Source organism: Bicyclus anynana, chromosome 23, assembly GCF_947172395.1.
Source record: "Bicyclus anynana chromosome 23, ilBicAnyn1.1, whole genome shotgun sequence".
Lineage (NCBI taxonomy): Eukaryota > Metazoa > Arthropoda > Insecta > Lepidoptera > Nymphalidae > Bicyclus > Bicyclus anynana.
The window spans coordinates 11,829,272-11,841,910 of record NC_069105.1 but is presented as its reverse complement, the minus strand read 5'-3'; the positions used below and the strand labels follow the sequence as shown (position 1 = coordinate 11,841,910).

At 31.9% G+C, this 12,639-nt stretch overlaps 1 protein-coding gene across 1 annotated transcript in view; it reads right to left on the bottom strand.

Annotated features, from left to right (window-relative positions):
• Positions 1-12,639, bottom strand: part of LOC112055745 (protein piccolo) — a 63,967-nt gene that overhangs the window by 42,731 nt on the left and 8,597 nt on the right. Inside the window, exon 6 of the mRNA XM_052888833.1 lies at positions 3,144-12,320. Within this exon, the coding sequence (XP_052744793.1) occupies positions 10,444-12,320 (1,877 nt within the window). The 3' untranslated portion in view covers positions 3,144-10,443. The remainder of the gene's footprint in view (positions 1-3,143; positions 12,321-12,639) is intronic.

Sequence of the window (12,639 nt, the reverse complement as noted above, 5' to 3'; positions counted from 1 at the left end):
TATAGATAGAGAAAGATAGAGAAGACATCGAAACTTGCACTATCCTACTAATATTATAAACGTGAAAGTTTGTATGGATATTTGTTACTTTTTAACGCCGCAACTACTTAACTGATTAGGATGAAAATTTAAAAAGAAAATAGATGATACCCAGAATTAACACATAGGCTATTTGTCCCGAAAGAAATCCATGGCTTCCCGACATTTGTGAAAAACTGATGACTATATTACTGAACCGAATTAGCTGAAACTTCGAATGGAGATGGATAACCTGGGTTAATACTTTTTATCCCGGAAACAATTAATTACGTGTAGATACTTAAGTATACTTATATTACACAGTAGTAAGTAAAACTTATTTGTGGCACTGTCATTACGAAGTCAAATTGCACAAATAGACAGCACGAGTGCTACAGTGGCTAATTACGTGCAGTGGCATACAATACCTACTAAAGTTAAGAAAACTTCTGACGAATTTGTATCGGCGTGGCCTCCTAGATTTAGTCTCTTTTTCGGAAATCTTGGAATTTTAATGCCATTGAACTATTAAAAAAATAAAAAAAATCCGGTTAACCCGTGTTGTAATGAACATTACACGATTACATATGATTTGCTGGTTTTATCAAAGTATTTTACTTTATTTGATATGGTTGAAGTTTGACTCGCTTCGATCTATCATTTGACTACCTGATATAGGGAAATATAAACAAAAATCAGTATTTAAGTCTTCATTTTATTGTGAAGGTTGTTTACCTAATATAATATATAGGTACAATATTTTATAAGCTTACAATTTATTACTGTATATGTATGTATCGTTACATTTCGTTTTTTGTATTCAAGCGAACAGTTACTATTATTATTAATATTATTATGTAAAAAAACACAAAACGGATTCTGTAAAACATTTGGAAATGCATAATTTTACAATACATTTAAATTTAATTTATTTTTCTGTGCGATGAATTAAGCGCTAAAAATATGGAAATAGATCGATCGAATTAGGTAACAGACCAGGTATCTCATCTTTCCATTATTTCATCTTTACATACTCTTTGACTTCGATTGAGTACTATTGAACAACAAATATGTACATGTCATACGTTCTCGTCTGTGTATAAAGTTGTTACTGCTTATACATCACAACAATGTCCAGTCATACAAAATACATACTTAATCAAGTACCTACAACATACGTTAAAGATGCTTTGGGGTAATTATAAAAATGGGGTAATCCGAATAATAATTTTTGTTCAAGTCTGTTTGCGTTTGGTTTTTTATCACGTTAAGAGTCAGTAAAATCAGTAAAATGACGTCCTATAATTTCGCTACAACAAATATAGATGGCAGGTTGACATATTCGGGAAATTCGGTAATTATTTACCCCACACAACATTAACGGGTTAAATAAATAAAAAAAAAGTTTTGTCTTAATAGTCAGACAGCCGCCATACTACGACTTTACATATTTTTTCTAAAGGGAGCAATCGCTCGTTTTCTCATTTTATAATTTTGTTGCATGCCAGTAGCAATAGTTAGGAATATTTATTATAGTATTTTATTTTAAATCAGACCTGTGATTGGTAAAATGCAACGCAAACACTTAAACGCAATTAAGAAGCAATGTGTGTGTTTGAGGCTTAACAGTGTCAAAATTAAGTCATCGATACCTCATCACTTTAATACCTAATTCGACCGAGTTGATCTTGTCACTAAAACTTAAACATTAGTCACAAAAAGTAATAAATAAATATGTAATAACAATCCAGAATTACCTAGAACAAATGATTTTATATCCCTGCCTATAATATTTCATTGAGGAATAAAATATTTATTTTATTCAATTATTATAATATATATAATAGATAGTGTTGTTTGTATTTATTTTAATTATATATCACAGACAAGCCAATATGAAATGTTTAGCAATCCAATAATTATTGTATCATACATATGTAGTTAAATATGTACAAAATATAGAAACTTTCGTATGTGTAAACAGAGTTTAGGCAGCATGTTAAAAATTTAAAGATTTTTAAGTTTATGGCGAAAAATTAATTTAACTATATAAATCTTGTGCTGTACACTTTTTCTCATTTACGGTGAAATCAAACGTGCGTAATTTTGTAAGTTGTCAGTCGCGTAATTTCGGTCGCAGAAATTCGCGTGTAAGACACACAATTTTTCGACGCCATGTGATAGGATCTTTATATGAAACCGAATGCATCAGAAATTACGCTCGTTTGGCCTCACCCTTTCTGTAATTTATATAAAATGTATATTTTGTTAATTTACAATTCTCAACTTGAGCTTATTAGTTCATAAAAAGATTTATAATATTACAATGTCGTGAAGCAATCGGAAATAAAATCCCAAAAGTGAAATTCTCGAATGTGAACGATAGCTTTTCCTAGGCAATAATCTCATCACCTTGAAAAAAAAAATGAAAATATAGGTGGAAACTCGTGTTTTGGTGTGGGAGCCATTCGAGAACTTTCCCTTTTACAACTTATATTTTACGTTTATATACATAAATGGATATGGTAGGATAATTTTCCTGGATTTACATGGGTAAAAAAAATACTAACAAACATTTAAATAACAAACAACCTCATTTTATAATATTATATAACTGAATTAACTCAGGTTTTGTATCTGTCTTTTATGAATGAGAAAAAATGTACTTGACATATATTTAGATTCGACTAAATAAGGAATTTAATAACATTTATTTAATTAATGTTATCGGCCTCATTTTGGTCACTTGGAGATTATAAGGTATAATAAAATCTATTTAAAATTTCTTTCTACGTGCAGTTTATAGTTTTTATTATCTATAATTCATCAGTGAATACAATTTTAGAACTTAATAGGTATAGAACTAAATTGTCTTCCTATCTTACAAAGACCTTTTAATTACAGTTATGCAGTGTCCCCAAATGCTATTGGTTTAAAGTACCGGTTCTAGTAGGATTCTACCAAATTAGGCTTGACAGGGAGAACAATAAGAGTCAATGTCGAGACGAGTGTTGACTTATCATAAAGGAAAGATAGGATCTATATGTAGGTCACAAGTTTGGCGCAAACATGCGGTTGACATTTTTTTTTATTCTTGACAAGTTAGCCCTTGACTACAATCTCACCTGATGGTAAGTGATGATGCAATCTAAGATGGAAGCCGGCTAACTTGTTAGGAGTTTCTACACGACACCGTACCAGAACGCTAAATCGCTTGGCGGTACGTCTTTGGTGGTAGGGTGGTATCTAGCCACAACCGAAGCCTCCCACCAGCCAAAAGTTATAAAGGAAAGAAAAGAAGGATCTACATTTCAGTATATAATTTATGGTGAAAAAAGATTAGTAATTTAAAAAACATGCATAATTTGGTTTGTTCGTTAGTTAAAATATTATTATGGATAAGGTCGTTGTTAGATACAAGAGCTTTGCTAATTTGTTCTAACCAAAAATATAAAATTACTTGACAGGTTTCATGCTGAGAACCCTTTTCGACAACCACTTTTAAAATTAAAAAAACAGCGCTACGTTTAGTCCTGTCAATTTAGTTTTACGTTTGGTGTACCTACAGTAGAACCAATTTTTACAACCGAGAATATTTTATACATCATAACATGGTTTTAGAAATGGGCGCAGTGATTTACGATTATCAATTATTATCAATAAAATATTTTCCCTCGAAACCCTGACAAATAAATGTGAAGATCCAAAGCCGATGAAATACCCCAAAACGCTTTGTATCGAGATTGTGTAATTTTTGATTGAATTGAAAACGTTAGATCGATACCATTAAATTTACAAGCGCTCAGGGTGTTTTGTCGGATTCCAAATGGAGTGAGACTGGTCAGGTTTTTGTTGAAAATAGCAAGTAAATTTCACCTTTGCTTTTACATAAAATAACACATTAACCGGCACATTTTTTTGATTCACTTCACTTATAAGGTTCCACACGAAATCGATGAATACAATATAGATAGCTTGACCAGAATTATATAAAAAAATCTTGCGGAAAAATAGAGAACTAATTATTTTCATTACCATACAAAACACAGACTGCTAAAAATATTTGTGGCGTCCCCAATTCAGGCTTTTTAAATTTCTGATCAGGCAATACATAGAAAAGATCATCTGAACGAACATCTGAAAATTTTAAAATAAGTTTTACATTCACTACATTTAAACAGCATGATATGCGTGAGTTAATATGAAATTATTCATAGTACATTTGGGCATTTTAAATTCCTAAACTTAAAAATATTTTTACATTCCTCCAGATTGAATTTAAAACAATTACGAAAACGTACCGTTACGTAGTGTTTTCGTGTATCTAGTTATACAAAACGCAAACACTTCCATGTATTTACGTAGATTATTACGGACTCACTAAGGTGCTTTAGAATAATTACGAAGGGATATTCTGAAGTAGTCATTAAAGCCATGAGTGTCATTATAACACGATAGCTAGTAGCCGAGCGCCAATGAGGCGAAGCCTAATAGCACAATAGATTGGCACGAGTGTTACAATGGCTAATCACGTGTAGTGGCATACATTGTATTTTCTAAGATCATGAAATATAATCTTTTTAACATAAAAATGGAACCGACTTCAAAGACGTATTTCAGTTATTTTGATTTTAACAGAAAATAATAAACCGATTTTCATGAAAATGAAATGGGTCTGGATCTCTTTCAAACAATAAAAGAATTTTCAAAATTTAGTCTTAGTTTTGTAAACTCGTCTAGTAAAATAAATAGAAGTGTTTGCTATAACCGCTTTAGTTTACATTTTTTGTGACGTCAAAATTCATAAATATAGACCAGTCAACATTCAACTGATTTATCATCGAACTTTCTTATTTTTTTTTTATTGCAACTATCGATTGTTTATTAGGTACTTATTAGATATTATTGATTATCACTATTAGACCAATTGTTCATGGTTATGTACGTGTCAATTTGTGTAGAAATTTTACTGCTGAATGGGCAAAAGTTTCAATATAAAAGTTCGATGCTACTTAAGGAAAGTACACCTTTTTTTCATCATCAATGATTTACATGGTACATACTTTAGAATTATCCTGTATTTCGACGATTTTACTAAATATCCAATTGAAGTTTTTCTTTGCTAAGAGGGCTAATTTGGCGCTAAAGGTTTTTATGTAAAATAACGTATTTGTAAATGAAAATAAATGTTTTATACAAAGTGTTTTGGGGTGATTACGAAAATGGGGACATTCCAATTTTTTTCGTAATGATTCCGAATAAAATTCAATTTGGATACTAAATTAGCCAAAAAAATGTTTGCTGTGGAAAATTTTAATAACCCTTCTTACAGTCGGGTTAAAGGTAGTAGATTCAAATTTCGATAGGTATATCCCCGTTTCATTAATTTCCCCGTAACACCTTACGTTTGTTCTCTAGTCCGATTACTGCCCCTCAAGCCATGCACGCCAAGCAATGGCACGTCATTCTCTTTCTACGATCGCAAACGCTTAGAAAACTAGAAAAATGTATGGGAATGACATTTGCTATCGACAGATCACGTGATCAATTTCGTCAGTTGCAAACATTTTTCTAGTTTCCGACGCGTTTGCGATCGTAGAAAGGGAATAGAAGTTCCACTTGGCTACAGGGGCTGATCTTTCAAGTAGAGAATGAGTCGGAAGAAAAGCTAATTTTTAGATACATCTTTATCTTAGGAACGGGTTCTAATTGAAACCCTAAATTGATAAACCCCTTTTAGGGAATGAATTTTGGCATTTATATAAGGAACTCCATACTTTTTAATGTATATTTGTTTTTATTAAGTAACGAATTGTATCTACTTAATGTGTAAGTTGATTATTATTATTTTTAAAGTATTGAAAATATTTTGTAAGAAATTAACTTATTTGGAAATTCAAATCAGATTGAAGGTTTATACATTTATAATTATTTAGTTTTAATAAAACTTATTGTTTTATATGAAAAAAGCCAACCCACTAGCGCCAAGTTAGTAGACCGTTGAAGGAAATTTTATGATCAATAAATTTCTTAAGCAAACGTAAAAATAATTGTATATATACTTATATAAATGTTGTGCATTTTTCTTTACATAATTTCGTCCTATATACTACAGTATCAATATTATTTACTATTTTGCATATAACCCTAAATGCTTCATGCACATTTAATTAATCACTTAACACTGATTAAAGAATAATAGGCAGATATTTTGGAATTTGGAATAAATTTTCTATTAACTTAATTTTTATTTAAATAAATAACAATACTGAGTGTTACATAAAAATTTTAAAAATACTGAATTTTTTATTATTTTCTAGATTTTCAAGTAAGTTTTTTTTAATATTTAATCAAGTTTTGAAATAGTTACCCTTGTCACAACATTCGCATTGTGGAAGGATACAACTGTTTTAAGTTTGGTTGCTTTTTAACATGTTGTTCGGTTACTGATTTGTGGAACGAACCTATTTTATGTGGAAAAAGTGTTGAAAATTAATAAGGGTATTGTATTGTATTTGACGTCTCTTTTCACGACGATGGTTTTGACGTCACTTTTTAACATTAAATTGAAGATTGTTTTATGTTGATGTAGCCTACAGGGTGTTATGGTTATTGACAGTCGACAATTTATTTGCAATAAAATTATTGACTCTGCTTATTTCAATATTTTTATTACGGTAGGTATTTAGTGATTTCGTTCGAACAAGCATATTTGGATGCAAAGTAAAATTTTTGGTACAGTTTTTCCAAAAGAAAACATAATTTTATTAATACTTTTACATACACAGTACTACTACACGACAGTAAAAAATAAAATTAAAATATTGAAGAAGTATATAGAGCCGAATATGGGTTGGTAATGATGATATAAATAAAAATATTCAATTACACATCTCCGAAATTAGATAAATATGTAAATAATTGAGAGATTTAAAAAATATATCGAAGCTAAAATGGTTATCAGAATTAATCATAATTATGAAATAATAAAAAAAAAATATGGCAGAAATTGGTACATAATTCGTGGTGAAGATAATCCATAGTACCTCATTCGTCAAAAGCTACAAAAAGAATCAAAAATCTAAAAGTATAAAAATCGCGAAACAGACATAGATAAATAAATATAATAAAAACAATAAGACCGCCTTTGCACATAGTTGTTTATGATGTTCTCTTCTATTTTCTTTGTTATTATTATCTTTTGTGCAATAAAATATGTATAAATAAATGGATGAGAATAATTTGGGTATCTCTAGATTTTGCATCTATATACTCGTATCTAGGACATCCTGTATAAAATAGATAGATGATACAGAGGTACAATACAATTAAGTTCAGAATTAAATGTGCATTTGTGTTATTTCACTATACTAACTTTAATTTTAATCTCACTGTTTTTTGATAACATTATATTATATTATATTTCTAATAGCGTTTATATACTTACACCTAATAGCAATTATTTACAACATCGTGATGAATATACATATCCAATTATCGAATACAAGTTTTTTTTTTTTTTGTGTTTGCATCTACAGTGTTTTTATTTATCTGGTACAGTAGAGTAAAATATAAAACCAAAAAGAGATAGAGAGAATTTGTCTTTTTTCCAGGATGTATGTAGTCACACTTTTGGCTTAACGAGCATTTAATGTATGTTTAATTTTCCAATTTGATAAAAATTCGTTAAACACTGCTAAAGGTTGCCAAGACGATAGCTGTTTGCTAGTTGGAGATATGGTTTATCGTGATTTTTTTTAAAATAAACAAATAAAATATGTTTTTAATGTGACAATTGAGGGTCTGAAGCTTTAAATATTAGATGAGTTTTCATTTGTCGGTAATACATATGATACATTTTACAAAATTGTCGTTATTTAGGAAAAAAATACTCGAATTGAGAACGTCCTAAATTTTTAAAAACTTTGGATTTTTTAATAATGTGTTTTTACTTGCAGTACCTATCTCATTTGGTTTTATATTTGCCTTTATTGGTACAGATAAATAAAAAGATCACATAAAAGATGGTACGCTGTATAGATATCCTATTTTCTGATGACGGTTTGGCCTGTGGTGACGTGTTCAGATCGGGCGTGTATCTCTGAAGGAGCATCAGCAAAACAGAAACATAATTACGCTGCGTTTTTCGATGACACACGTCTCCTGTAATGCTCCAAGTTGGTATTTTAACAATGCGTTTCTGCTATGTTGACGTTATTTTAGTTTACACAAACAAACGCGTTTGCAGTTGACACCTTACTTAAGTGTATATCCAAAATCAAAGTTTTCAGAAAATATAAATTCTATACAACATATTATGTTTACACTCTGTTTACAACTTATCTATAAGGTAATTTAACTATTTAAAAAGTTACTGAAAAAAGAAATATATGTAATTCGTTTTCTTCGCTTATATATTATAACGTTGAGGAAAAATTAGAGAAATTAATAATAAAATTGCGCATTGGATTAAGAGATTAAAAATGAGAACGCCATCTATCGGGCGTTTTATAAAACGTACTCTTATATAGGTACTAAAACGTATTGAGTATTTTGTACTCTCATGTACACAGGTGATTGTTTTTAAAACGAGCATCGTGTATGGTATCTGAGCCCTAAAATATTAACAATTATATGATTTAAAAAGTATTAAATCTGTTCAAGTATTAATTAAAAAAAAATAATTAAGCATTGTAATTTTTTGTGAATGTATAAATTATACTTGTTATACTAAAAAAAAACATGTTCTGTAGAAAGAAAATTATTCTACAATATCTTAGATCGGATGAATTGTCTATGAACGTCTCAAAATAAATCTTTCTGGTACCTATAATGACAGCTGTCATTCGATGCCCGTTTCGGAAACACCCTGTATATGTTTGCTGGAAAATGATCTACGACGCTAACTTGACTACGATTTCTATCCTCACTAAGTGGTCCAATTTTTTTTTTTAATGAACCAAATTACACCGGATTCGAAAACAATATGGACCCTTATATGTACGATTCATAAAATGGAATACAATCGAGACCAGCTCATTTGAGAATTTAATACTGAAAACAATTTTCAATCGTAGGGTAGGTACAATAGTTATATATCAATATTATATTCACACGATTTATACCATAAGCCAAAACCGTAAAAGCTTTTAAGATAAAAAAGGCAACTAATACACTTTTGGAGCGATATGTAACTTTAAAGACCTTAAATAAGTAATTTAAATGTTATTGTCATAGAATAATTTTACCGCGTACAATTAATCGGTGACTATTAGTTTGATAAACACCGGTGATCTTGGTGAATGGTATAAATCAGATAGTAGTTAAAGATGTGTCTAAACATACTCAGGCGTGACTATGACTATTAAAAAAATATCCAGTAATTTTTTTTTTAAACATTTTTTTTTTGTAATTTTCAACTACCCACTGTGCGTTATTTATATGTCGTATGATGATCCCCTAAAAATAAGGTTAGGTTCAGATGATGACAAAAATAACGCGAGTAACCCAATCGCGCATCTTGATAACCATAAATTTTACATACTTCATTCAACGCACGGCACCGCACGGTAAAGTGAATATTATGGTTATCTTGTGGCGCATTCGATTTTCGACATCTGAACCTAGCCTTACTTTTTGTATATTTTCATACGACGCCGGGACGACTGACGGAGTAAGGGATCTTACTGTGATGTATGAAATAGTTACATATTGATATCTGAGTGTACTGTCTGACAGAGTGCGAAACGTTGCATTGCGTAGAGGGGCGTACATATTTATAGGCATATTATAACTGATTCGCGACCGAATTATGTTCTAAAAACGCCGCGTTTCAGCCGCGCGTTTGCCGCTATATGTATAGACACACCTTTAGATGGCAAGTAATATTACATCTGCAAGTATACATGAATGTCAGATTATATTTAATAAGCTACGAATAGCTTATATTAACATTGAGCCGTTGAAGTATATAATATATTATATTTAACTTTTACTATTTAAAGCTCTTAGTTTTCATTTCATACGAAATCTGGTATCGCATCGAATACCAAATGCCCCCGAGAGAGGGCGGTAGTCGCGTTGTTCTGACTACCCTCAGAAGTAAGTGACGAATGGTATGAATATAGAGATAACAACTATTAAAGTATCAAGTATCTAGAATATATTAAAAAAAAAACAAAAGCTTTGCTTTTGGCATTTCTCATAGAGCTAACTCTATATAATCCGATATCATGAACATGTCCTTAAGACTCGCTAAGAGTTCGCAAGGAAGGTCACTTGGATATTCACTGCACTAAAGTGTCTTATACAAAATTTATTGTTATAGCCGTTTGGTTATCATAAGACTAAGTGTCAACTGTAAAGTTGGTACACCTGTAAATTTACACCCACATTGGTTGATATCAAAAATATCAATCTGTAAACTTAAATAGTCCACACTTGAACTTTCTCAGCTATAACACACCAGCTGGCTTGATCGTAATACGAGGAAACAACGTGGAGACTTTCCACGTATTTCTCTATCAACTGATCCAGTTCGCCTTTCTTGAAGACGTGGTAATATCGGTGGTACGTCACTGCGCCTCCCTCAGAGGGTAGACTGTCGGATCCATCGCTCAAAGACGGCAATAGTGGTGCGTGAGGAAGCGCGCGAGCTGCTGCCGTAGGAACAGTGGCAGGGTCTTCAGAAGATGAGCGAGTCTCTAGAAGTTTCCTCTCCTTCGAACACTCACTGCACGATGGTAGCGAAGCTAGACTTACGCAGCCAAGAGAAGCTGTACTCCCAGTTTTATCACGACGGCTCCAATCGCTACCCGCTGACGTGTCACTGGACTCTATAGAAAATCCGGATTTAAGCGGCGCAGTACTGGTGCTCGATCGTGAAGTTACAGATTCTGGACTTATTTCCATCTTATCTAAATCGCTCGAGTCAGTAGACTGTCCAACTTTTAATGACGATCGTTTGTCAGTACTCGTACATAGAGAGTCTACGCTGATTTCAGATTCTAATGAGTAACCAGTTTCTAGAGATTGGCTGGTATCATAAGTTCCAGATTCGATTGTTATTTCAGGATTGCCATTGCTCGATGAAATAGCGCTGTCGTCATCCGGGTTTTTAGCGTCAATATCGGGTAATTTTTCGTCTGTCATGGGTTTAACGTTGTACTGTATGTTGGCACAATTGTTAAGATAAATATCTTCGTCGCTGGTTACCTTCATTGACTTTTTAAGCTCTCTGTACTTATTGATAATCGGATCGACATCTTTTGATCTCTTTTTGCTCTTAGTCTTTGTGCTACATTTTGGGAACAGTTTATTGATATCAGTTTCTTGGGTATCGTGAATAGATGCTATGTATTTGACTTTTTCGCCTGCTGGTTTGCTGTTTATGTGAGATTCTAAATTTAATTTGTTATACGGATCCTCAAGATGTTGTAAACTGTTAGACAATTCATCTAATATTTTTTGGGTATGTCTATCTTCTTCCTCGCGCTTTAATCTAAGAGATATACTCTTTTCGCTACTGCTACTACTTGGCAGGTCGAAATCCTCCTCGTTTATCCGTTTAGAATATTGATCTATTTCTTGTAATAACTTCTCACTAAGCTTCTCAGCAAATTCTGTTAAATGTTGACTGCGTTCTTGTTGATCTGTCATCCAATCTTCTTCTTTAGACATCATATCTGATTTGCAAGTTACTAATGGCTCATTTTGTATCCTATTAAAGCTTTCTGATTTTGATATAGATTTTTCGGAATCTGTACTCGATATAGATAATGAATCATATGGGTGTCTTGTTGGACTTCTATGACTTTTGCTTAGATTTTCGTCTAAAGATCGACCTTCGGGTCTATTAGGAGACAATCTATTTAAGCTCCACGTAGAATTGCTTGTGCTACCTAGTTTGGGAGAACGATCTTTTGATCTCCTTCCAGGGGAGAGACGCTCTAGACTAGAAGAGCTCCCGCTCGAGCTAGTATGGGATTGAGATCTAGATCTGTCTTCTAATATTCTTAAATCTCCAGGTGATAACTTGTTTAAGCTCCAGTTGCTACTGCTACTACTACTGGAAGCACCTTGTACAATTGCGATAGCTTCAGCGCTTTCCAACTTTTCGAAATAGCGTCTTTTGGACCTTGGACTTGATTGAATTACAGTTTCGCAAGTCTCATCCAACGAATGCGCCACCTCAGCGACAGCTTCGACTAAGGTATGGGGAGTGGTTGTTGTGGTACTATGTTTTTCATTTGACATTGAATTATCGGTGCTTTTAACTTCCGTGGTTGGAGGGTTTGGTAAATCTAAAACAAAAAGAATGAATGTTATTTTTTGTTGAAAATACTGTTATGAGTAAGTACAACAATATTTCAGTAGGCAGGGATCGAACCGTACTTTAGCGTGGAGCTATTGAGGTTTTAAATGATGAAATATTTGTTGTTTGAAATATTTAACAATTCAATATTTAATATTATTATTATTTATACGAGTGTCTTAAAATTACTAATATTATAAAGAGGTAGAGTTTGTGGTATTGCAGGAGGTAATGTCTGGATATACGGAACTGATTTTAAAAATTCTTTTACTACTAGAAAGCTACGTTATTTGTGTCATTGGCTATAT